General features: G+C 42.2%; 1 protein-coding gene across 4 annotated transcripts in view; it reads left to right on the top strand.

The window, feature by feature from the left end:
- Syne2 (spectrin repeat containing, nuclear envelope 2) overlaps positions 1 to 27,283 on the top strand; it is a 279,867-nt gene that overhangs the window by 31,130 nt on the left and 221,454 nt on the right. For all 4 annotated transcript variants that reach the window (XM_013521919.1, XM_005399143.2, XM_005399142.2 and 1 more), the window contains exons 6-17: positions 961 to 1,142; positions 4,735 to 4,931; positions 8,120 to 8,220; positions 9,961 to 10,062; positions 12,527 to 12,664; positions 16,978 to 17,142; positions 17,699 to 17,811; positions 18,472 to 18,634; positions 20,052 to 20,130; positions 20,822 to 21,009; positions 22,734 to 22,898; positions 24,006 to 24,155. In XM_013521919.1, coding sequence (XP_013377373.1) covers positions 961 to 1,142; positions 4,735 to 4,931; positions 8,120 to 8,220; positions 9,961 to 10,062; positions 12,527 to 12,664; positions 16,978 to 17,142; positions 17,699 to 17,811; positions 18,472 to 18,634; positions 20,052 to 20,130; positions 20,822 to 21,009; positions 22,734 to 22,898; positions 24,006 to 24,155 — 1,743 coding nt within the window. The remainder of the gene's footprint in view (positions 1 to 960; positions 1,143 to 4,734; positions 4,932 to 8,119; positions 8,221 to 9,960; positions 10,063 to 12,526; positions 12,665 to 16,977; positions 17,143 to 17,698; positions 17,812 to 18,471; positions 18,635 to 20,051; positions 20,131 to 20,821; positions 21,010 to 22,733; positions 22,899 to 24,005; positions 24,156 to 27,283) is intronic.

Genomic DNA, 27,283 nt, shown 5'->3' with positions numbered 1-27,283 from the left:
CTCAGTCTCCTGAGCAGCTGGGATTATAGAAATGTGCCGCTCAGTAGATATTTTGAATGAACTTGAAAAGAATGTTGGTTGTGCTGATTGAAGGACCAGTGCCTATTAGATCAATGCCAGTCAGATCAAGTTTGTTTAATAATTTTGGTCACGTCTGTTATAATTATTATTATTATTATCATCTTGTCAAGGCTGGTCTCAAAGTCCTAGACTGAAGTGATCCTCCCACCCCAGCCTCCTGAGTAGCTGGGACTACAGGTGCACGCCACCCCACACAACCATTATTATTGATTATCTGATTATTCTGTCAACTGTTGAGTGAAACATACTAAGTAGTTCTATGTTGGTGGATTTATCTTTTTAAGCTATGGATTGATATTATCATATTGCCTTCAACATTTGACCCAGTTTGTATGTGTACCAGCAATATAAAGACGCCTAGTTTCTCCTACTTTGGCCGTCACTGGATGTATAGACAAAGCTCTCTCTTTGCAGTATACATTTAGATTTCTTGAATTATGTGTAGGATTGTTTTTGATGCACTTGATGGCCATTTGATTTTCTTTCTTGGGACGTGGCTCTTGATGTGTTTACTATTTTTTTCTTTATGTACTTTTGTTCCTAATAGTGTGCAGCCAGGAATGCGTTTCTGTTGATGTCAGCACAGCCCGTGGGTTTGGGTGGGTTCAGTTGGCAAGTGTGGGGCTCCAGAGCAGTGCTGTCGCAGGACCTTGGTGACCAGGGACGCCATCCCTGGGGGAGATGAGGAATGGCCCACGCCCAGCAGAAGCCACAGGACAGCTAGATGACAAACGCCGGTGTTCACAGATTTGCCCAAAGCTCGTTTCTGCGGGAATAAGTGGTCATTGTTATAGGATATTTTCTAGGTCTTGTTTGGTGCGGATTCTGGCTTGGTGCTGGTAACACCATTCTGTGTGTTAACAATCACACTCTCTGCAGATTGAGGAGCTCACCCAGACTCTTTCTTGCAATTACAATCAACCTTCCGTGGATGACGTGAGCGCGGTGGATTCGTCTTCTGCCTCAAGTCCGCCAGCTAAGAAATGCTCCACAGCCCAAGCACGGTGGCAGCTGTCCGCAAAGAAAGCCCTGCTTGTGTGGGTTCAGGAGCGTTGTGCCATGTAAGTAGCTGCTCTGACTGCAAGGGGCATGCAGGGCGGCCGTGCCCACTGCACACAAACTCCTGGGCTGACTGATGTGGCACCGCCAGAACGCCTTTCCTCAGGAGAAAATTCTTACCGGCTCCCTTCATTTTCCACGGCATCTTCCCAACATGGCGGTCCGTGAGCACAGCCACATGGTTTCCGAGGCCAGAAGGTGGACTTTCTGAGTAAATGTGCCCCGGTTGCTGTGTTTGTGTGGCCCATTGCCGTGGAGAAGGAACGTGGAACTTAAATATCCTGTCCTGTGCCTGTAGGGGGTAGATTCAGATCTAGAGCTTTGCCACACTAGGACCTCTTTCAAAGTCAAGACTGTCTGAGATGACTGCGAGTCCCCAGGGCCTAGCATAGTGGAAGTTCACAACAAGTGCTCCATAACTGTGTGTTCAATGAACGAATTAACAAACAAGAAAGTAACCAATTCGTGAAGTTATCTCTTTGTGCTCTCTAGAGTTGTGTTAGAGAACAGTCTTAGGGGCTGGGGATTTAGCTCAGCGGCACAGCGCCTGCCTAGCAAGCACGAGGTTGTGAGTTCGATTCCTGGTACCGGGAAAAAAAAAAAAAAAATTGAGAAGAGTCTTCACTACTTAATTCAGTTAAGAAACTAAGAGACCAGGGAGGTTGTATTTCGAAAAAGTATGGTTGATGAAGGGAAGTCTGTGTTTATTTATTTATTGTTTGTTTGTTTATTTTGAGACAGGGTTTCACGTTGCTGTGTGGGCTGGCCTTGAACTCACTATGTAGCCTAGGCTAGCCTCTAACTCATGGCAGCAATCCTCCTGCCTCAGCCTCCTGAGTGCCAGGATTATACTTGTATGCCACACTTGGCTTTGTTTTCAAACAAAGGAAATTCTTTCTGCTCCCCAAAGGCATTTTCTATTTTCAGCAATGGCTGGGAGGAGTTTTCAGCTCATTGTGGCATTGTCCGGATAAACAGAGTCATACATGTTGCTGGGGCCTTGCAAATGAGGATTTCTTAGTAAGTCCTTCCTAGTGAGAGACAGGGGGATGGAGGTTAATTCTGCCTATAGCCTCGTCTTTTTTTAGTAGTCACCCACTGTATTTTGGTTTATGAGGTACACAAACGTATGTACCTAATGTTCTAAATGTATTAAGTCAACTCTTTCTTGAACATGCTCGAGAAAGTTTTACTTTTGTTCATCCAAAATTGCATTGTGAAAATCACTATTTTACTGTATTCAGATTTTCTTCGTTTGTGTACAAATTGCCTTCAAACACTTTCAAAGCCTCATATATTTTACTGCTGTGTATCTTTTCCCCATGTTCGACCACAGAGTGGATACTAAATTGATTAAGATGAAATTCCTCAGTCTGGCGTGGTGGTACATGCCTGCAATCCCAGCACTCTGCGAGACTGAGGCAGGAGGATCGAGAATTTGAGCCTGGCCGAGGGAACTTAGTGACTCAGTGAGACCCCGTCTCCAGACCGAAAGGGGCGTGTGTGTGACTCAGTGAGACGGCCCTGGGTTCATCCTAGTTTTGGCCGCCGTCGGTGATATATTAAATAATTGTATTTCAGTGTCCCACAGCTCTCTGGGTCTCAGATGTAAGGCGGTGCCCTAGTGTGTTGTGTTTTGTTATTTGTGAAACAGTTGAATTAGTCCGCATGCCCCGCTTCCAAAGGGGCCTGTTTCCCGCCAGTTGTTCTGGCGCCTAACCCTGCCTTCTCTGAGAGCCAACAGCCACGTTGTCTTTGTGGTGCAGCGCACAGTAGACGTGGGGCCTGGTGCCCTGCTTAGTACGGCATCGAGCTGGGCTGGCCCTGCACACAGCGGGTGCTCTGGGCCTTAGCTCTTGCTTTAGCTTCGTATCCAAGAGCATACTCTGAAGCCAGAGTACCTGGGCTTAACGTCCTGCCCCTAGTACTCTCTAAATGGTGACTCTGGACACCTAATTTTCCTCTCTTCTCTTTTTCCATCCTTCCATTTGTGTTGCAGGTTGGGTCTCAGGCAGGCCTACCAGGCAAGCTCTCTACCTGTCTTAGCCACCCTCTTATCATTTGATTCATGATATAGTTCATTGAGTTTGTTTTTATTAGATACTAAAGGTAATTGTAGTTGTTCTGGAATGTTTCCCAAACACTGCAGGCAACTACACACTTCTGAGATTTCCACTGATCCCTTATTTAATACGGGAGTATTATTGATTGAGTGATTCAGAATCTGTCCGTCACAGGTTAAGCCTGGCAGGCAGCGTTTGGCAGTGACTGTGCCGCGGTGAACAGGGCGGGCAAGGCCTTGCTGCTCAAGGCCGTGCACCCTGGCGGGGGAGACAGGAAGAGCAGTGGTGATTACAGTTGGCAACAAGATTAGGAAGGATGTGTCATCTGGTCAGGAGTGTTCGGGATGGAGAGGGCCGCCCTTGGCGGAGGAGGCCGGGGAGGCCTTGCCGAAGTGCCTTTGAGCTCACACCCGAAAGCGAGGCTTCGGGTGGATCAAGGTCTGGAGCAAGTGACCGAGAGCAAGAGCTAGTGGGCGTGTGGCTTGAGAAACCGGAAAGAGCGCAGCCTGGTGCAGGTGCTGGAGGAGAAGGGAAGATGCAGGGATGGGCCGGGAAGGCAGGGCTCGATCCCACGGTAACTGTCAGGACCATTATTTTCAAGTGTACGCTTCTGTGGCACTTAGCATTTTGCTGTGCATCACCACTGCCCACGGCCAGAGTCATACATGTTGCTGCGGCCTTGCAAATGAGGATTGGCCAGAACTTCCTCCATCTTTACAGCTGAGACCCCGTACCTGGTGAGGGGTATCTTCCTGCCCATCCTCTCTGCAGCTCATTCTGCTTCCTGTCTTTGTAAATGTGTCTGCAGGAGCTGCCTCCTGTGAGTGAATCAGACAGTATTTGTCCAGTATTTGTTACTGGCTTGTTTCAGTCAGCCTAAGGCCTTGTAAGGTTCATCTGTGTTGTATCAGTTCAGCTTCCCTTTCCTGTTTAAGGCTGAATACTATTCCATTGTATGTGAAGGCCACATTTGTTCTTCACCTTGCCCATAACGACAGATGTTAAGCAGAGGGAAGTGAGGTCTGCTATCCAGTGAGCTATGAGCCATTGCATTGGCCTGATCATTTAGTTTGCGCCAGGGAGGAAAAACAAAAACAAAAGCTGTTTTCTGTAGTGAAGGATCTTAACTCACGTGGAGGTCTAACATCAGTCTTGAGCCTACAGATTGCTGAGTGAGGGCACCAGTCATAAGAATGATTATCACCTGGGGCTCCTGCAGACCAGGATGCCAGGCCGGCCCTGGAGTATGAATCTGCAGTTACTGGGAAGGGCGTGAGGATTTGCATTCCTAACACCTAACACCTAATGCCGCTTCTAGCTGCAGCCCCCTTTGAGAGCCAGCTTCAAACTTGATCGTCATCAACCTTGGTATTATACTTTAATTTGACAACAAGATTAAAATAAAAATCATTTGCTAAAATGATTTATATTATTTATTTGGCCCGCTGACTTAGGTTGTAATTAATTAACTATAGTGGAAGGATTTTAATATGTTACTTTTAACAGTACGTATCGTGTCCTTCGGTGGCAGGCATGAGTCTGTCAGTGTGACAGACTTCAAGTCGAGCTGGAGAAATGGGGTGGCTTTTTTGGCTGTCATTCATGCCTTGCGACCAGACCTCATTGACATGAAGAGTGCGAAGCAGAAATCCAACAAGGACAACCTGAAAGAGGCCTTCGGAATTGCAGAACGAGAACTGAAAATCCCCAGGTTGCTGGAACCGGAAGGTAAGGAAACTCCTTTCTTTTTAAAACAGTTTTTCTTTTAGGATCTACCACGAAGTCGATTTTAAAGTAGTGTCTCTGTAAAAGCAAATATGACAGCATTATGTTTTAGTCCTGCAGGGTTTAATGTAAACTCTTTATTGAATTTCATGAAGTTAGGCATCCCTACCAGTTAGTTCACGTCAGTAATTGTGGGGTGCGACCACAGCTGATAGGAAACAGTGCCTTCATCAGGAATTATCTGCGCCTTCGTCTTTGCGACCTGTTGCCGTCTATGTAGTGTTGTTCTTGACTCTGTTATTTCTGTTCTAAATCTGTCCTGTGTGATGTTTCTTTTGAGCCTTGAATTCAGTTGTTTATGGATCTCCTTTCTCCCACTCCTCCCGCTGGGCCAAGCCATGGCTCTAGGAGAACAGAGACTGGGGCTTTCCCTGGTCTCCTTATATGGCTGGCCAAGCCCTGCTGTTGATTCTGCTCCGTCAGTGGCGTTGGAGTGTTGGCAACAACAAGAAAACCCCAAATACGGAATTGCTTGTAGTCACCGAGGTTGTCACCCCATTGTAATTATTTTAACTTCATAACGTTAAAGATTAAAATAATTTCTTTCTGTAAAGCACTTTGTTTTGGATTGTATTATTTCATAAACAATACATCCATACAAAGTTACTAAAAGAATGAAGTCTCAGCTGATGATGTGGCTCAGGGCAGAGCATGTGCTTATCTTATGCAAGGCCCTGGATTTGATCCCCAGCGTGCGCGCGCGCACACACACACACACACACACACACCCACACCCCTAATTAAAAAGTTGTATGTAGGACTAGTAATGATTGTAATGGACCAACAGATAAAAAATTTTTGTCTCAACTTTGTAACTAGAAATGTGTATTATAAATGTCCAACAACCAGCTTTCCAAAACAGTGTGAAATACACATATCATACATGTCTATTATAAATTTTAGTGATATAAAGAATGTGTATTTATAGTTACAATAATAAAATGTATGACATACTTTCGTATGTCATACAAAATTTACTTACTGTAAATTCCAAAGAGTCCCCAGTTGCTTTGTGGACTTTTGCCGTGCCCTTGTACCTATCTGCAGGTAACGTAGGATTGCAGCCACTGAATGAGCGTAGTTCAGATGTGAACGTCACTTGATGGTTTCCTTTAGAGTAATGGGTACGTGGAGTAGCACGCAGCGTGTCAGAATTTCATGTGTTCTTTAGTGACACAAATGACCTCTTTGTTGAATCACATACTGGAAGAATATTTCCTTATTTTTTATGCTATTCACAATTTAGTAGCTATAGACAAGGCATATTTTTAGGATTTGTCCTTTTTGAGACAGGATCTAGCTATGCAGTTTGGGCTGGCCTTGAGCTCACTTTGTAGACCAGGCTGGCCTCGAACTTGCAATGATCCTCCTGCCTCAGCCTTGCCAGTGGCTGTATTTTCCTTATTTTAATATATGCAAGTGATAGGTCAGCTAATGGAACAGAAAACAGAATAAAAGCACATTGCCACCGTATGAGTGATTGCTGATAACTCATCAGAAATGGCTTAAATAATAGCCTGAAAATGTGAAATACATTATTATTTATGCAGACTAAGCCTCGCCGTCATGTTTGAATCTTTCGATTCCGTTTGTTAAATTTTTATTTTTATTGGTACGTGTTGGCAATACATAGTGATTGCATACCTTGCGGGAAGTTGGCACATGTACATACATGACACATCTCAATTCAGTTTCATCCTCCACCCTCTTGACTTAGTTTTGTTAAACTGTTCCATCGCCATGCGTTACGGTTTCATATAAAATGAGGTATGTTTAAAAAGAAGTACCTAGTCAAGTTGGTGTCGTTATTTTATGCATCTCTCGATATTTGCACTTTTTCCATTGAACAGAATAACTCATCTATTAGGAATCTTTACTATATTTGAAACCCCATCCCCAGCCTTTCATTGATCGCTTTTATATGTTTATATGCTTGCTGCCTTGACTTCTATGTTTGTGTATGGATTAAATTTACTTTCTGCCTCAGCCAGCTTATAGAGCTTTTTGGGCCCAGCAAACATGTCCACTAACACAGCCATAGTGTGGTGTATTTGCTGATAGTTTATTTTTCTCCTTGTCATAAACTCCTTGAGGGCCAGTCATGTCTTAGAGTATCAAGCATCTTCTTATTGAATGAATAAGGGAATGAAACATAAAGTCCCTAAGTGTAAGGACTTGACATTGTATGTCTTGTACTCCGTACCTGTTACCCACAGTTTACTAGCTCTATAAATACTTATTGCATTGAGTTTAACTGAATTGACAAATAGAAAAGGTTTCTTTTTCAGTAATCTTCGTTACTTGCTTTGGCACCATATAAAGAGACATAAAATTGCGTGGTTTGACTGTGACATATTGTGTCCCTTTTGTGACTTTGTGATCTACTCTGTTTATATCCCTAGAAGTCCTGAACTTAAAAATTTTAAATTCTTTTTAACTTCGTGTGATTCTGCACTTTTCAAACTTGTTTCACCGTAGACTTCTTGAGTGCAGCACAGAGCTTGGCCCTTAAGAAGGTGCTCAGCAAATTTGTTACATAAATGAATGAACAAACTGTTGAGTGTCTCCAACAAGTGTTCCCTTCAAGGTGTACTTTTGGAAATGCTTTACAGTACAACGCATAGACCATTCTGTCAGGAATCGATTCTGGTGGCTGTACGTTCCTGCATTCCCAGAGGGCTTTCTGCCTGTGTCCCCAGAAAGGGAAATGGTGGATGGTGTGATTTTCTTCTAACTCCCTGACTACCGTGTCCTTCCCTGTATAGCATCCACAGGGATACCTTATTGCTAGGACACCGAGGCTTGCATGTATCCATGCCGGGGCTCCACCCGGATAACTGCAGCTCTAGACACAAGCTCCTAGTCACTGCCCAGGGTCAGAGCAATGCTGAGTCCACAGAGATTGCATGGCTTGTAAAGTACTTTCAAGCGCTGGTCAGCCCAGTGGCATAGGCCGTGACATAGTTCTCTCTCTTTGTTTTTTTTTGGTGCCGGGAATCGAACTCTGGATCTTGCCCTTGCCAGGCAGGCACTGTAACCAGTGAGCTATATCCCCGGCAACATAGTTTTCTCGAGTGCTAATTACAGGAAATCACATGTCCGGCTCACTGAGAGTGTGGTGTCTCTTGCAGATGTAGACGTTGTTAATCCTGATGAAAAGTCAATCATGACGTATGTGGCACAGTTTCTGCAGTATTCCAAGAACAAACCTGCCTTTGGAAGCAGAGCTCAGGTGTGTCTTTATCACTACAAATCAAGCTCCTTTTTGTTGTCTATAACTACTGCTTAATTTTTTTAAGTGAAGTATAAATTGCACATAGACCTTAAATGTACATACTTCTTGTTGTGTTTTGACAAGTGCATGTACCTGTGAATACTGTGCCCCAGTCGTGATGGGAAGCATTTTTATTACCCACAGTATTCCCTCATGCCTCTCTCTGGCCCCTTCTCCTCCTCCCAAATTAAATTAAGCTGGATCTTAAAGAGCTTTAGAGAGACCAAATTTTTTATCTACTGTAATTTTTATTTACTTTGTTGATACACACTTTGAATACCATAAAATTGAACTGTTGAAAGTGTATGACTCAGTGGGTTTTAGTGACGCACATAACCATGTGGCTGTTACCATCTAACTTTAGCACATTTCCATTTTGCTTGTTGTTTAGCTTCATGTAACTGGAACTGTGTAATTCACGTAAATGGAAGCATTGTGTTCTACTACTGGTCTCTGTTTGTTGAGATACTGTTGAATTACTGTGAAATTCCCATTTGATTCTTCAATTTTTCCCTTTTCCTTTCAATCCGTTACATAAAATGTAGGTAGAAATTTTATAAAAAAAATCACCAAACCCCTGAGGAGAAGAACCCTTACTCTACTTCCATGAAGATAAATGAGAGTTGTGATTTAGGAACATGTTCATGATTATTATTTTAAGATTAAAACTGCTTCCTCAAACATGTTTGCCTACATTGTATTTGACAAGCTGGGCCTGTTTTTCCGTCTGTGACGGTGGAGGCTGGGAGCCAGGCTCAAGGCGAGGCCCAGGGTTATAAGTCAGCTTGCTTATTTCTGACTGGCTGTGGAGCTACACTTTTCTAATTAATTTTCAGATTAAAAATAAAAATTCAACTGTCCATGAAATTGGATGTAAAAATATTAGAAATTCTCTTGCTCGCTAGAGGAAAAAAAAGGCAAATGTTGGTTAAAGAAGAATAGAAATAAGATGTGACTTCTGCCTTATCCTTTAGCAGTAAATTCTACTCCCGAACATAAGCTTCCACCTGCACAAGGACCTAAACAGAAGTCACTGTCCCTAACGTCTGCATGATAACAATCTAAACGTTCAGGAGTATTTTCTTTTTGTTTTTGTCTTTTTGAGACAGGGCTTCACTATACAGTTCAGGCTGGGCTTGAACTTACTCTGTAGCCCAGGCTGGCCTTGAACTCACAGGGATCCTCCTGCCTCAGCCTCCCAAGTGCTGGGATTGCAGGCATGTGCCACCACACCTGGCAGCAATGTTATTTCAGTACCTTTCAAATGTTTGAGATTTATTTTTTTAAGTCACTATTTTTTAGAGACTGAACATCTTCCATATAGATTTATTGGGAAGCACTCTTCAAAACTGCCTGGTTATAAAGCAGCAATTTGGAATAATGTTCTCTGAAATTGAAGCATAGTGGAAATGGATAGGCAGGAAAAAAAGGGACATTGCTTACCCTCACTCCTTTTTAAAGCGCACGGATGTTCAGATGCTAGTTTTCATCTCTTTTAAAATTTAAGGTGTTACATGAATAAGAAAAGTTACTCCTTAGTGTAGTGAATCATTGGTGTATGCTGGTGACATTATTTCACAGAAATTTCAAGTATTGTTTAAAAAAATTGTATTGTTAAAAAAATACTCATATAATCTAAGTTTGTGTGTGTGTGTGTGTATGTGTGTGTGTGTGTGTACATGTGTGTATAAATTACAGGGCAAGGTGGAAGATGCAATGGCCTGGCTCACCCTGCAAGAGAAGAAACTACAGCAGGTGCAAAAGGACACAGAAAATGAGACCTACTTTAATAAATATCATGTAAGTACGATATTGAACACCTTTTATTGTTTATTCTTTTAGGGAGGAGTAGTAAACACATTTTTGGAAAACTCTTTTGCAGTTAATTTTTCTTTTTTTTTTTTTGTCTTTTTGAGACAGGGTCTCGCTGTGTAGTTCAGGCTGTTCCTGAGCTCACTTTGTAGCCCAGGCTGGTCTCAAATTTGCAACGATCCTCCTGCCTCAGCCTCCCGAGCGCTGGGATTATAGGCATGCGCCACCACGCCTGGCCTGGAGTTAAATATTGAAACATTAAATCAACCCCAAGTTTTAGGGCTGAATTGTAGGCTTGTGCTCCTGCAACATTCATGCATGTACGAGTCACTGGTCGTCTTGTTAGTATCTGTATTTGGACACGATGGTTCTGGAGCAGGGCCTGAGAGTCTGCATTCAAACAGGGGCTCTAGGTGAAGTCAGTCCTGCTCTTTGCAGTACTCCAAGGAGCGATATTCCACAGCAAGCACTGGCAGAGCATGGCCCAGGAGCCCTGATACCTGTTTTTGTAAACAAAATGAGCTGTTCTTGTTTAAATGTGGTCACGGTACAACCTGATTTGAGTAGCCATGAGAGAGACCATCCAGCCTAGGATATTTACTCCGTCCCTTACATTAAATCTGTCCACCCGCTGGTTTGTAGCAGAACATACACAAACATGTAGCAGGAAAGGAAAAGTCAAGAAGTCAGCTGTAGACATCCCAGAATTCCAGCACCGGGCCTCAGCCACGACTTCCTTTAGGGAATAATGACCTCGGTTATAATCACTACACCTGGAACACCTGCCATGCACTGGGCCCTGGCCAGTAAGCATTGTATAGGTTAACACGTCTTGCTGAGTTCGGTATTGTTATCTCTGGTATCTATAAAGATGCAGACAGTAAGGTTTACCAAAAGCTGCATAACCACTAGTAGGCAGAGAGGAAATGCGAGTAGGGGTCTAGGTTTTAATCCTGGCTCCTTTTACATCCTTCTGCTTTGCTGGGGTAAGTAGTGGTTCATTATAAAGTTTCAAAGGAGCCAGAGTGAAGGTTTCTCAGTTCCCTTTCATAGAGCGCCTTGTACCTGGCCTCCTCCTCTGCCCTGAGTGGCCTGGAAAGACTGTCCTGCTCCCCCTTAGCACTTGTAGGCCTCTGCTCCCTGTGTTTCTTTTTATTTATTTATTTTTTTATACTGGGGTATGAATCCAGGGCCTCACACATATGCTAGGCAAGTGCTCTATTACTGAGCTACATCCCAGCTCTCTTATTTTATTTTGACATAGAGTCTTGCTGAGTTGCCCAGGCTGAGCTTGAACTTGTTGTGCTCCTGCCTCAGCCTCCCTGATAACTGGGATTACGGGCCGTCTGTTCAGCAAGGGAGTTGGAGGAGTCTGGCCTTTCCCCCTGTAACAGTGCAGTGTGTGACCTGTGGGCCAGACCGTTCTTTTTGGTTTGGGGCCATTTGGGAAAGAAGAGGTCTGACGTTCTTGTCTTTTGGTCTGAACAGGGCAGGATTCTTACATTTCATCCCGCTCTGCTCTGAGAGTCTTTTTAGTGGTAAGATGCCCAGTGTGAGTGGGAACGCCTTGTTCAGATACATGTATGAGTTAGTAGTGTTAGTAATTAGCATACATTCATGTTTCTTAAAAGGCTTTATGCAGTCAGTAAAGAGTCAGCTTTATGCAGTCAATAAAGAGAAAGAAAACAAACTAACTGTCTCCGTTTGCATTTTTGTTCTTGCTGTTTTTGGAGACAGGGTCTCATTTTGCTGCCCAAGCTGGTCTCGAGCTCCTTGGCTCCAATAAATGATCCTCCTGCCTCAGCTTTCCAAATAGCTGGGACTCTAGGAGTGTCCCACTGTGCACAGCTTGCGTAAAGTTGAATTAGAACTACTGTCAGTAGTTATATTTTAAGGAATATTTTTGGAACCGATGACTCCTGAACACTAATGTTTTACACAAATATGAACCAGGAGTAGCTATTAAATTTCTGACGACAGGAAGAAGGTGGTTTTTAGTTAGCATGAAATGAATCGGGAAGGACTCCAGGCTCAAGCTCGATTAATCACAAGCACTTTGAATATCACTGCGCACAGCCGCTGTGATCCACTTCTTGCATTTACTCAGTCATTTTGTAGTGAACACACATGTGGGGAGGACAGACCCACCCCGGCTTTGCGTGTGGCATCGTGATCTGTTCTCTAGAGCTGGGTGGCTGCGGCTCCGTTTCAATAAGCATCCAGTGGGACTGAGAGAGGTCACAGGCCAAGATTAGTATCATTTTGCTGTACCCAGGTCATCAGGGCACACCGAAGAAAGACACCTGATCAGAGAGAGAATGCTGGATTCAGGGACTGCACCTTGATCTAAATAAAAACAAATACATCCTTGAGCTGTAGACTTTAAAATAGCAGGTGACGCTTTGGAAATGGAATGAGTGTTCCAGTCTTTAAAATACTCTTCTAATTGTAGAGCCTGCTCTCCTTTACGGAGTCATTCAATGAAGAAGCAAAATCCTTCATGGACATCCTGTCCCTAAAAGGGAGCGTGCAGGAGCCGGATGAGGATCAGAGACAGCTGAGAGAAGGCTGGAGCCGTCTCCACCACCAGGTGACTGCCTTGCAGGGGATGAAGAGCTTTCCCAGAGGGCAGCTTGCATGTGTTGTTGAAGAGTTTACGTAGACTTCCCGGGGGGAATTCTGTGAAAGACAGGCGAGGTGCTCTGGCAGGAAATGGGACGGTGTGTGCGCGTTGTTCCATGGTATCGGTTGAGGTAGTAGTTGGGTTTACTGTTTTGTTTTGTTTTGTTTTTCTTGCTGTAGTGGAGATTGAACCCAGGACCTTCACACTGAACTACATCTTCATCTCTTTTTAAATTTAATTTTAGTTTTTAAAATTTTGAGACAGGGTCTTGCCAAGTTGCTAAGTTCCCCAGGGTGGGCTGAAACTTGTGATCCTCCTGGCTCAGCCTCCCAGAGTGCTGGGATCACTGGCCTGTGCCATTTGCCCAGCTGTCCGTTAACTTTGTCTCTGCTTTTTCATATCACTTTTGCTCTAGGGATTACAATACATACTCCAAACTGTTAAGTCTATGGAGAGTTGCACAATTTTGTACTGTGCAGCTTCTTTTCACGCGTAAAGATCTTGCAATTGAGCTGATTTACTTATCTCTAGTTCTTTATGCTGTCGTTATTTTATATGTAAATACATGTTGCACATATTGATATATGGCACAAAGCATAGGTATGAAAGTTCCCAAGGCCGTGGTATAGTTTTTTTCACTCTAATCGCCTATATATGTTCAGGCACCTCAGTGTTATGGTTGGTAGGACATCAGCCTCATACATAGCCATATATTTCAAAGAATTTAAGAGAAAAAATTAGTAATTTTTATATTTCTCCATATATTTACCATTTCTAATTCTTCTTATAGATTTTAGTTTCCATTGGGCCTCTTGCCTCTGCCTAAAGATTTAACTTACTCTTGTAAACAGTGACAACTTTGCTTGGTTTTCTTTGCTCTCCAAATGTCTGTATTTTGCCTTCATTTTTTTTTTTTGGTTTTGGTTTTTCTCTGGTACTGGGAACCGAACTCACGACCTTGCGCTTGCCAGGCAGGCGCTTTACCGCTAAGCTAAATCCCCAGCCCCTTTGCCTTCATTTTTAAAAAGCAACTTTATTGAGGTATAATCCACCTATCATAACATTGCAAGTGGACAATGAAATGATTTTTTGTAATGAGTTTACAGAATTCATTAAAAGTGAGTTCATTCCAGAGTTCATTCCATTAAAGAACCTACAAGAGACTGTGTGGCTCAAGAAGCCAAAACCCCTCACCCTGGCCCTGCATGGGAGAAGTTTGGCTGTCAGGAGTGAGTTTGTTTTTAGAATACACTTGCTGCACCATTCATTGAGTGTGTGAGGTTGTCATCCAGTAGCTCAGCAGAACCACCTTTGTAGCGGACCCGCTCCTGGGAACCAGCGCGGCCCTGGGATTGTCACGTGGGCATCTCTGCACTGCCAGCGCCTGCTGATCTCTGTGCAGTGCCTGACTCTCGTACAGGGATAGAAGCCATCTGTGCTGCGTCCTTACAGGACAGAGGAGGAAGAAGTCGATGTCTGTGCCATTCGCACTGCTCCAGGCCAGAGAGACCTGGCTTCATTTTGTGGAATATAATTTGGAAAAATGACACTAAATAAGGAGGAAAACCACGAAAAGAATGTCTTTGCACAGTGAAGTGCTGCAAGCTTATAATATCTTGGAAATCTGTACATTCGTCAGGTAGATGGCAGCTCATTTTTTTGGTGGGGCAACATGAGACATGCTGGTTTTCAAGTCACCAGGTGTCTCAGTGTTAATACCATCTAGATAACTTCTGGTTCAGTAGTTTGAGAACACAGATACCTTAAACCACAGAAAGCACCCTAGGAAATGGTTTCATTTCAAGATTACTACGGAAGAGAGCAGCATCATCTGAGTTGGACCTGGTAAGATCGTGCATAACTTTTCAGCCAAATTCAGAACTAACCGACTGAGAAAAAAAATGTGGAGCCTGCTTTCTGTTTTCAGTGAGAAAGGAGCGGAGTGAAAGGCGAGCACTGCCTCGGTTTTCCCTCCCGTGTTTCCTGGCCAAGTATCTTGAGTGTGATGTTGAGTCAGAAACACAGGTTTGGTTTTATTCAAAACAAATGCTTCATATAGCTTTCTCTGAGTTGTGCAAAGATTTATTGTTGAATTAGAGTTTTTGTGTGAAGCGTCTCTCTAACCCAAGAACTTACTGATTTTATGGCTTATTTTTATTTTTTTGGCAAATATGCCAGTAGTTAGATATAATAAAAGCACACAGTAGGGACTGGGCGTGTAGCTGAGCGGTAGGATGCCTTCCTGGCATGGGCGAGGCCCTGGCGTCCATTCGGGCATCCCAGAAGACAGGGGGGAAGGGCTCATGCCAACTCGCTTCTATTAAAAATTTGCAACAATGAAAACATTATTGCCAGATCTTGATGGCACATAGTTAATGATTTACAGTTGTAGGATTGTTCTTACAATAAGGAGAGTAAACTTGCAAGGCCAAAAAAAAAAGACAAAGCAAAATGTAAAAACTATAGTATTTAATGCTTCTACTATATGAATACTTACATTTGATGACTTTATTGGAGTATGGTTTTTTTCTCCTATGTTTGGTTTTGTTTTTTTGAGGTCCTAGGGGTTGAACCTTGGGCCTTCCATGTGCCAGGCAAGTGCTCTGCCACTGAGCCACTTTCCCAGCTCCTGTCCTCATTCTGTGTACCTGAATGAGTAGCTGGTTACATCTTGTTTAGATGTTTGCTCTTTTTTTTTTTTTGTACTGGGACTTGAACTCAGGACCTCCTGCTTGTGAGGCAGGCATGATTCCGCTGAGCTATGTTCCCGGCCCTAGATGTTCGCTTTGCATGTAGTGGATACCCAGTAAATGTTTTTGAATGAATGAATAGGAATCAACCCATGGAATATACAAAGTTTGCCTACTCTTTCCTCTACTTAAAAACAGTTGAACTCTGAGAATAGTAATATTCATTTGGTAGGTCTCGGTCATAGAAAGAGAAAATACAGGCTTAAGACCTGTACTTTCATCAGAGCAGGTTATTGGAGTAAAACACATTCTGGTTTGTGCTCAAAGGTCAGAGGCGTGTCTTTAGGTTATGTTAGGAGGGTCACAAAAGCAAAAGTGAGTTACAAGGCTAGAAAGTCCTATTCTCGATGGATTAGTGCTGCTGTCAGGAGGGAGGGATCTAGGGGGGATTTTTGTTGTGCTTAAGAAATGCAGTCATCACTCAGGGCTCCCCCTCTTCCCCCAGTGCCCAGGAGCTGTATGGTTGCCTTTGTCACTTGCCGCAGCTTCCTGTACCCCTGTACTTGTCTTTCGCTCCCCACAGGGGCCTCAGTGAAGAGCTCTGGCCTTCATTTCTCTGACAGGCCTTTTGACCAAAGGAGTCACGTTAAACTAAGCCCTTTCATCCATCCATGGCATAGGAGCCTGAGCAAAGTCCCACTCCTGTTTTGATTCATTTGTTTTATTGTGTGCTTCTTATTTTGTGTTCATACTTTCTGTTCTTCCCACTCCTCCTTAGGCAGTCATGTTGAAGTATTTAATGTGTACCCTTTCGTGTACATGTTTTTGCAAAATACACTATACAAAATATATATATATATATATATATATATATATATATATATATATAGTTTCAGTTGAGTTGCTGTTGTTTCATACTTCTATTATTGAGTGCAGATGAAGGAATGTTTGTGTGGCTTCTGTGGGTGCTCTGAAGGCAGGAAAATCCAGATGCAAGGGCAGCAGCCCTGAAGGCGAAGGCAGGAGAGCACAGTGCGTGTGAGCCGTCAGGACTGGGCGAGCGTGTACATGTGGGGTGTGGCAGGAAGGCCAGGAAGGAAGAGGTGTGCCTGGCCTGTGGAGTGCTGTGGAAGCACAGATTTTAGGAGATAAGGCGAAGATATCTAGTGTGAACACATGTTTAGGGCAGTAAGGAAAGTCGTCTCCACATCTGCGTGGAAATTGAAGCTACAGTGTCAAAGAATACAAGGACATAAAGAGTTCAAGTGGTAGTCCTTGGTCATGACTGTCCCTGCCTAAAGCAATACTTTAAATATTTTCAGTTTCCCCCACATGATTTATTTATGGATTTGTCCAAACATTTCTTTTTCTGGCTCCTCCTTTTCCTACAGCTTTTGAACAAATTACATCCCTCATCAGCAAGTAGCTAAATGATATTTAGAGCTAAGAGATTTATCTGTGGATATTTCCTTGCTAATGGATCCCATGTATCAGTCTTGGCTTGCAGGGAAACTTTAAAGAATGAATTGTACCTTATCTGGAGAACTAACCTAGAAAGTTCTGCTGAAAGACCTCCTCTCTTGTTTGCAGATTAACGCTTGGAAAACAAAGCTGGACGATGCCTTGCCCCCGCCCCTGTGTGATATCGCAGCCTGCTTGCAGGAGGTAGAGGAACTGGGGGAGAAAGTCTTGCCAGGCTCCCCGGATTCCTCTGGCCCCGAGACTCTGACCCAGGAGAAAATGACTCTATATAAGGTTGGCAAAGCAAAGAGACATGGGAAACCAATACTGTGTTAGGGTCTGTTCCCGAGGAGAGATTTTGTCATGGAAAGAAGAGAGGCAAATGCAGTGGTAGCTGAGGATGGTGCAGGATGCGTTCCCTGGCATCTGGGGGCTCCAGAAGATACTTTCTTGTTCATGACGGTTGTGCTTGTTTAAGGGCAAAGCATTGAGAATAGAGTCCAGTAAATTCCAAAGCAACTGGAAAGTCTGCCCAAGAAAAGGCTGTGATTGGTTTAAAATGAGCGAGATTGGGTTCTCCCTAAAATGGTATGAAAAAATTTGCTAAGTGAGATTGGTAGCATTTGAGCTCTCCTAGGAAACTACACCGGTTAATGAAAGATTTTTTGAGTGGTTTTACCAAAGAAACTGCAGTCTGCTTAAAAGATATTTATCCATAAAATCTTAGTTTAAAATAAAGGAGTTATGACTTTTGAAAAAAAAAAATACCCATAATGTGAATGAGATAAACAAGCTCAATGATAATGTTTGGCAATAAATCCAGTTTATGTTGCGCTACGTTTCTTTTCAGAATCTGCTGGATAGATTTGACTCTCACTCGAACAGTCTCCTGGCCTTTGAAAATAAAGATAAGGAACATTTGCCATTGGTACCACCTGACAAATTGGAGGAAATGAGAAGACGGTTAGTAACACTGTCATTTCACAATGGGTGGTGCTTATGTTTAAGCAAGAGTATGACACCAGGAACCACAAAAATGTAGATACTTGGATGATTTCTGATAAGTAGAAAATCTTGATAACAATAACTTCATGTTTTAGGTAATGTTATATGGTGTTAGCATCATTTTTTATCGAATGGTAGAACACTATGATGTGAGCTTTGTCCTTTTGAGTTTGTTTTCTCATTTGTGAGTAGCATAATTATAACCAACCTGTCCGTGTCTCACAAGGGTATTGGACCAAATGGGTCTATCTGAGAGCATTTAGAATGCCATCTTCATGGAGGTTAACTGGTGGTTGTCTACATCATCTCTTTTCTCGTTATTTATAAGCAACTTATTAGAATAAGAGGGAGTTAGGCATAATAGTGAAAACTGCTTTGATATGTAAACTTTTAAATTGTAATTCCATTGAATTGTATACAAGTTTTCGAGGTTAGCAAGCTATCTTGCCAATCAGGATTTTATTACAGGATTTCTTAGTGGAGAATCATTCTGTCCTATTAGGTATTTTTACCTTAGAAATGGTTGTTTTCTAACTCGCTATGTTTGTTTTACACTGTTTTAAAACGAGAGGGGAAAACTCTATCAAGTTAAATTCTAAAACATGCACTGTTTTCCAGACTCAACATCATTTTGGAGAAAAAATTTATTCTACTTCTAGAATTTCATTACTATAAGTGCTCAATTCTTGGTTTGCTAGATGAAGCAAAATCAAAATTGGATGTCTGGAACATCAAATACGGGAACAAAGAGTCTGTGGAATTATTGCTGGAAGACTGGCGTGTAAGCTGTTGTATTGTGTCTTAGGCAACTGTTTTCCATGTCTGGTTGCTGGCTTTGCATTTTTCCTTGGCGGGGTTTCTCATCAGCTCTTAGATTTGGGGGTGGGTTTGGTTGGTAGCTCTTAATAGCTTCAGTGTTGCCTGGAAAAAACCAGTTACAGGTAGGCAAGTAGCAGACATAGGAAAGGGTAGGGAAATGCAGTTGTTTACAAAATTGAGTCAGACAGGACAGTTAATACAACAGAGAAGATTTCAATGTTTTTTCCATTATGAATTCCTCTTTTATTTGAAATTTTTGTTTCATATGTTTTTCTTTTTCTAGTTTATGGTTTCATTCAATAATTAAGATTTTTGGAATGTTTCGATCTTAGCCTCTCAAGTTTTAACTGTAGGAAAAACAATACATATTCAGTTCCGTCTTGAGATACTTTTTTTGATTTTAGCTCTTCCAGTTTGTAGGAAAAAATGCCTCAAGTGATTTAAACACAGGTGTATTTTCCAGCTTAAATTAAAACTGAAGCATCGCTGAAGTGTCATGTCCACAGCTGAGCCCGACGCATCTCTCAGTTTCTCTGGTTTTGGAAATAAGAGGGAAAGAGAAAAATCCAGGGCTGTAAATTTCAATGCAAAATTGAAAAACGTTATGAAGAGGAAGTTATTTATAATTTGTAGTTTAGGCATTGTATGTTCCGGAACGAGAAGCATCATTCTAAACTAGATTTGGGATATTTTGATTTCTTTAACCTTCTTTGAATTTTTGTTTTTCTACTTAATTGTAATAGTTCATTGGCAAATAGTAAGTGTACAACATATGCACGTTTCAAATTACCTCAGTATTTGTCTGTAGCAGAATTTAGTAGTAGCAATCTTTTTTTTTTTTTTTTTTTTTTTTTAGTACCAGGAATCAAACTCAGGACCTCGTGCTTGCCAGGCAGGTGCTTGTGCCGCTGAGCCGTATCCCCGGCCCAGCAGAGTTTAGTGAATGGTGCTTTCTCGGATGTTCTGGGTGGTGGATGGCATGTACTTTTAACATAACAAAAACCTAATATTAATAACACGCCTGGAAGAAGAACAGCCGATAAAATTATGCATTTGTTAATACAAAATATGTGGAGCAGGAGATTTTGAAATTCTTATAGTTAGTTTGACGTTTCCTACAAGAGGAAAAGCACTGTAGAACTTGCCCCCCTCCCCACCCCCCAACCTTGTCGTTTGTCCCCCTTCCTACAAAGCAGCTTCTCATAGTTACGGCTCCTAAACCCTAGCTCTCCTTCTTAGGAACTGCCCTTCCTCTTCGTCTACTCGAATGAACATTACTAAAGTACTGAAAAAAGGTTAGCTGCTGAGTGTTTCATCAATAACTAGATGTCTTGGCGTATTTTAAATGTAAAAATCAGTCTTTTTCCCTTTCCTTACAGAAATTTATCGAAGAAAAAGAGTTCCTAACTCAACTTGATACTTCTTTTCAAAGATGTGGAGAAATTTATAAGAATTTAGGTAAAGTAATTCAGTTACTTTTTTTTTTTTTTTTTTTTTTTTTTTTTTTTTGGTTTTTCTCCGGTACCGGGAACCGAACTCACGACCTTGCGCTTGCCAGGCAGGCGCTTTGCCGCTGAGCTAAATCCCCAGCCCCCAGTTACTTTTTTGATGGAATGACCACCACTGAAAAATAAGGTTTTATCTTTCTAAAGTTTTGGAAACTTTGTATACATATTTTCCTTGAGAAATTCTTGCTTTATTGCTTGCTGATTGATGGATTGACTGATCGCAGTACTAAGAATTGAACCGAGGGCCTTTACCATGAGCTGCTTCTCAGCACTCCCCTTCTTTTGTGCCAGGAATTGAACTCAGGACTTATGCTTACCAGGCAGGTGCTTGTGCCGCTGAGCTATATCCCCGGCTCTCAGCCCATTTTAAATAGTTTTGTTTTGTTTTGTTTTAAGGCAGGGTCCTGCTTGGTTGCTAAATTGCTTCGGCTGGGCTTGAACTTGCCATCCTGCCTCAGCTTCCCAGAATGCTGTGATTAACATTGGGATGAACCAGTACACCTGGCTGTGCTTTCACTTTTAATATTGTCAGAAAACATGTTTAGTTTACTACTGTCCACTAATATGCAAACGTTTTTAAACAGTATTACTAAGAAAAAGCTGCCTGGTAAGATTACTTTCTTGTTTTGCTAATACTGTAGCTGGCAAACGTGAAACTATTAATGAACAATACATGATTATGGAGGAGAATATTGGTATGTACAAAAAAAAAATAGAGAACATGAAGTCAACTCTGCAGAAAGTTCTGGCGTGTTGGGCTACGTATGCGGAAAAACTTCGCTCTCTAAAGGCTTATTTTGAGGTCACAAAGAAGGAACAAGTTTCAGAGGTATTTGCCGTCGGATGACACTGTTTCACTTTGACTTTTTAATTTTGTTTTTGTTTGGGGACTCTCATTTGCAATTCAAAGATGAGAATCCAGAAAAGGGCAAAGACAGCTTCTGGAAAATGCCCCCAGGTCTTGGAAGGAGTTTAGCTTCTTCTTAATATAACTGCCAAAAAGACATTTTCTCTACGTTATAGGCTTTACCCACTGAGCTTTATTGGGGTTCGGTTTATGTATACAGCAGGGCTTTTGGAAAATAGACTATTGCGAAGCTTTTACAAGCGGCAATAAGAGCCTCGGGGTACTGGGTAGCTCGTAGGGACATGCAAAGTGAATTCCCAGTTATATTTTTCCATTTGGTGGACACTGTTCACCTCTAAAACCTGTCTGAGTTCCTAAAGGACAAAAACTGAAATATTGTGGGCTGATGTTGAGAGGTCTAGGAGAAAGGTCAATCAATACACTATTATTTTGATGTGCCAATCATATGATAATCTATTTTGTGATTGTCTGCCTGTCTTAGTTACTTCTCTCATTGCTGAGACAAAATACCCAGTGCCCAAAGTTAAGGTAGAGGGGTTCACTTAGCGCACAGTTTGTAGAGGTTTCAGCCCATCATTGACGGCTCCAAGGCAGGGTGAAGTGGCCGAGGAGCAACAGGTCATGGTGAACGGGGCAGCAGAAGAAGCAGAAACAGCCAGAGAGCAAGACAAGCCTCTTTCTACCCCTGATATTGTATCCAGCCCGCAGGGATTAGGGCAGTTCCAAGCCAATCAGTGGACTGATCCAGCAGTCACCCACCCTTGATCCCGGCACCCTTTATTCCAGCATTGCACTACAGATTAGTCACACCCTCTAGATTCAGCTGCCTCTGAAAAGCCTGCTCCCCCCATGAGCGCATGAGGCTTTGCGGGGACGTCCAGACACAAACCATAACACTATCTGAGGTAGCTTTCTCCCTTTACTTCGTTCTTCTCTGTTGCAGATGGATGTAGATGGCCTTTCAAATTAAACATTTTCTAGGCAGAAACTAAAATCACTTAATGGAAAATAGGTTATTTGGATGAAAGTAAAATTTGAGTTAAGTGTATAAGTGCAAAAAAGAAAGCATTTTGAGTATTAGTGTGTCACTGATACCTACGTGGGTACCAGTTGAGATCTTTGGCTTCAAATGGTTCTTCTGTCTTTGAAGGCCCTCTATTGTAATGACATAACTCTGAGGAAAACAGCACGCTAAGGCTTGCACTTTGCAAACTCTGCTGAGTGGTGCTGCACTGCCAGAGTCCACAGGATACTTTAAGTTTTGAGGGTGACATGGCAACGTCTGTCTCTTGGGTACCACGCCACTACTCAGGACCTAAAAGTGGGAGCTATCAGATAATTGTTGGGCCTAGAGACTGTATAAAAAGATGACTGAGGCATTGAGGGCTGCACTAATTGAAAAAGTCTGCGAACCTATTCTGTAGCTCATCAGCCGCTCAGAGAGATAAGAGCAAACGCTTCCTGAGAGTTCAGGACCAGGCAAGAACAGGTACTGAGCACCTGCCAGACCGCAGTGAGATCTTGTCTACAGACTGGGGCAGTTCTCTCAGGGAGAGAGTCCCAAGTCTCTGCGAAGACCGTCACACTTAGTTTTGCTTAGAATTAGCCTCAGTAGAGGTTATCATAGGTAATAGAAAAACAAATATTGTACTCGTAAATACTTACGCTGCTTATATGTTATGTAGATTTCCTTTGAGACACTGTCACAGTGGAATGCAGACCACACTACTTTAAATGAAGCGGGGCATTTCTTAATTGAAGTCAGCAATGATGAAGTGAGATCATCTATTTCTAAAGAACTGAGAAGACTGAATAAAAGATGGAGAAAGTTTATCACAAAAACTCCACTTGTAAGTTATTCCTTTCAGGTTTTCTATCCTTCTTTTCCTCCCAGCCTCCCTTCCTCCCTCCCTTTGTTTATTTCTTTCAACAACTTCATTGAGATGTAATTCACATTCCGCTCACCTCACTGGTTTAGAGGTAAGTGTATAAGTGCAAAAAAGTGGCCGGGGGGTGCTGAACATACAGAGTTGAGCAGCTCTTACCGTGACCAGCCGGAACAGATCCGCGCCCTCTTGGAGAAGCCCCATGCCCGTCAGCACTCACTGCCCACTGCCTCGCAAACCTCCCAGCCCTAAGCAGCCACTAATCTACTTCCTTTCTCTGTGCATTGCTCTTCTGGATATTTCACAAAAAGAGAATCATATAATAAGTGGCTTAGCATAATGTTTTTAAGGTTTATCCACACTGGCATGTAATGGTGTACACTTCATTACTTGTTGTTAAAGAAAAACAGTCTGCTGTGTGGCTAGACCACTTTTTAAATCCATTCCTTGGTTGGTGTATATTTGGGTTCTTTCCCCTTTCTGAGGTGTCATCAACTGCGTGCTTTTTGGAACATTAGCCAGTAAGTGTCTGTGCACTTGTGTTTTGATTTCTCTTGGGTGTATGTCTAAGACCTTTTTTTTTTTTGTCTTTGAGACAGGGTCTTGTTGTGCAGTTCAGGCTGCCCTTGAGCTCACTTTGTAGCCCAGGCTGGTCTCGCACTTGCAGTGAGTGATCTACCTGCTTCAGCCTCCTGAGTCCTGGGATTACAGGCATGCGCCACCACGCCTGGCTCTCTGAGACCATTTTTAATTCTTGAACCCTTTCTATGTGCAGCTTTTTAGTTGAAATTCATTTATCGTTAAAGAATAAAGTAAGCATAATTTTACCTATTAGATTTCAAGCTGCTTGAGAATATACACTTACTTATCTTTATATTTCACCCAGTGCCTCAGAAAGACTTATAATAAATATTTTTATTCTCTTTTTCATAGGTTTGAGACTTGTTTTCTGAGACAGTCCCCATTTTGTAACAGTTTTTGACTGATGAACCATAACTTACTGTTTAGTTAGTATGTTAGTATGCAAATAGAAATACGAGCATTACATTTCATGAAATTAAATTTATATAGGAAATGAAACTACCACTTACAAAAAAAGAGGATCAGCCCATTCCTGAAGATTCTGGAAATATTCCACTATCTAAAGAAGACAAACCAACTGTTGATATTTCAATGGCTACATCAGTAGGAGTTCCTGAAAATCACAATCAGAATTTAAAGGTAAAATGGTTACACTTTGTAGGAATAATTTACCTTTGCTGTTTTGCTTTTTAAAACCTTGTATTGTTGAAATAGTGGTAAGTGTGTGGAGTATTAGATAACCGTTCCAATACGAACATTTTCCAGGAAATGCTGGGGCCGCTCCCTTCCTGGGTAGCACTAGCATAGAGGGGCCATGCGCCTTGGCCCACATGGACCATGTCCTGTGGAAGTGGGCGTGGCTTCTGTGTGGTGTGAATTGACTGGATTTTTTTTTATGGTAGAGAAAATTTTATTTATTTTTAAAAATTTTTTTATTTTAAAGAGTAAAAGAAGGATAACATAATAATGGGGGGGCTTACCAAATTACAGACAAAGTGGTAGGAAATTATCAATGGTTATTGTTTTACATATTGTTATCTACAAGATAGTTTCTCAGGAAAACAAATAGACAAATAATAGTTACAGACAAAAGAGGTAGGAGATTATCAATAGTTGTTGTACTATACTTTGGTATCTTCAAAGTGGCTTCTAAAGAAAATAAATAGAGCTATACATGAGTGACCTATTGAATAATCATTAACTTTTCTCAATGGTTGTTGTAGGAAACACATAGTAATAAACATGCATCCATTTATGAAATAGCATAGGAACAATACAAACAATACAAACATTACAGAGTTATGGACAGATTAGTAGGAAAATATCAATGGTTGCTGTAACACATGGTGGTATCTTCAAAGTGGTTTCTCAGGAAGACAGAGATATGCAAGAAGGATCTAAGTAGTTACAGCCTAAGGGTTGTCAAAAATAGCATATTACCTCCTCACCAGTGACTCCTTTCACTGAGGTGTGATGGCTGGAAAGAAGGCCAGGACTGAAAAGAAGGACCAAGAGACTTGCACCTGTGTCTAGCAAAAGGCTGTTTTCTTGTTCCTCCATAGTCATGATTACCCAGGGCTCCTCGATGGAGATGACGGTCTGGCCAGAGGGAGAAGGCAGACCATGCCCCAAGCCCTCTCATTCCTGTTGGACTAACTGGTAGCATGGGTCTGAGCTCTGGGGCCTCCACCTCAGAGGGCAGACCGATCTCCAGTGGTCACCTTTGCATTCAGGGCATGGCCCATAGGGCCTCTTAGGGCAGTTCCTCTTGAGGTGGCCTGGCTTTTAACAGTGGTAGCAGATGAATGCAGTCATTGAATTCTTGGGGCCCCGGGAATCAGACTTGGGATCTGTTTCTCTTAGTGGTGCAGCAAAAGCAGCTGCTTTTTCTTGGTCTCTTTGTTTTCTCTCCTTGGCCTCCTCCTCATCATGGCTATAGAATACTGAGGAGGCAGTTCTTACTAACATCGCAAGCGAGCCGTCTGGGGTGAAAGCCATTCTTTGTAGCTTTTTCTCTCCAGCCTCCCGACTGGATTTTTTTTCAAGTGACTTCTGACTAGATCTCAGAAATGGGCTAGCTCTGAATCTTAGGTTAGCTCTGAACTCTTTGTGTCTTGCTTTCTTTATGTAAAATGTGGGTAAATAATGACTGTCTTTGTTTTGCTGCGTAATTTGGAAGACTTTAGGTTATGGACATGAATATGGAAAAGGAACAAACAAACCATACACATGCAGAATGTCACACCTGTGGTTTCTGAAATGTGCTTCCTGTGACACCACTGTACCCAGTTTTCCTTAACTAATTTCAGAGGCTTTGGCCACATTGGTGCTGCTGTTTTCAACCATAAGGATTTCTGACTGGGGCTGGGATTTAGCTGGGGGTACTGTGTTTGCCTGGTGTGTGGGAAGCCCTGGGTTCAGTACCCAGCACAATAAACAAACAAGCAAGAACAACAACCCAGAAAAGTATACCTAATCCAGAAAAGCTGGAGAGATCTGAACTTGTGTAATATGCTTTCAGATGCAACACTCCTGAGTATTTATAATGTGATCTGATTAATGAAACTTAAAATTTTATCTATCGCATAAAGCTGTAGCATATCAATCTGCAAACTGCTGAGAGATTATTAGTGGGACAAGATGTTATCTTTCTGATTTTGAGTCTTTTTTGATGGTAGGTTACAGGAGCTATTACTGATACCTGTATTTAGTTTTATGTGAGTTTTAGAAATATGCAGTCTAATATTCCAAGTTATAATTTTATCAGTAAATGGAGATAATATATAACTGATAGAAATTAAAATGAAAGTGTTGTAACAAGTGTTACAGCTCATAAAACAATGTTTACAGCACGTAGAAAGTGTTTACAGCTCTTAGGAGGTGTTTACAGCGCCCAATAAACGTTGCAGCAGACCGAGACCCACAAGTCGAATGCAGCACCCAAGCTTTGGAGGCAGGTGTGCAGCTTTATTCTCGCCGGTGGGCTTGGCTGGGATCCTTCACCAAAGAGCCAAGCCCCTGACTCTCAAGGAGCAGGATTTTTATAGGATTTACAACCAACTAGGAGGTACAAGAACGGAGCATGTGCTATTAGTTGATTGGACAGAAAGTTACACTGAATTTCACCTTGTTTGCATGTAACTAAGATAAATTAGTGGTATATGATTGGGCAAGAAAGTTACACTGAATTTCACCTTTTTTGTATATAGTGGAAACAGGAACAAAAGTCTTACTGAAGGTTTGGAAGAGGCTGAAGGGCTGGGGGGGGGGCTTCTGTCTGGGCGCAAGTGTTGTTTTCTGCTTTAAGTGATAGGTGTGAACAAACCTTTAAGTTTTAAAGGATATATGTTGTTGCAAAGTGTTGTTGTCCAAATGAGGTTGTGTATTGTTAAAATGCAGTCATGGGGTCAGGGAGATAGCTCAGCAGCACAGCACCTGCTGGCAAGTGCAAGGTCCTGAGTCTGATTCCTGGTACAAAAAAAATGCAGTCATGTCCTGCAAGGCAGTGGTTTAGTCGATGAGGGACAAAACACACTGTGTGGCTGTAGTGGACAACCTGGGCATGTAGTGGGCGGTACAACTCCAGTTTGTGTCCATTCGATGTTCACACAGCAGAACTGATTAACGAATGCGTTTCTCAGCACGTGTTCATGTTGTTCAGTGACATGAGACTATGGATTGAATTAGCGTTCTTCAGGAGAATGGTGGAACTTCTTAAAATGGAAAATTTTTGTATAATGTAAATGTTGAATCAGAGGTTAGTTGCT

Source organism: Chinchilla lanigera, unplaced genomic scaffold (genome assembly GCF_000276665.1).
Source record: "Chinchilla lanigera isolate Chin_1 unplaced genomic scaffold, ChiLan1.0 scaffold00065, whole genome shotgun sequence".
NCBI classification, from domain to species: Eukaryota; Metazoa; Chordata; class Mammalia; order Rodentia; family Chinchillidae; genus Chinchilla; species Chinchilla lanigera.
Note: the sequence above shows the minus strand (reverse complement) of the source record. Positions and strands in the feature narration are given on the sequence as shown.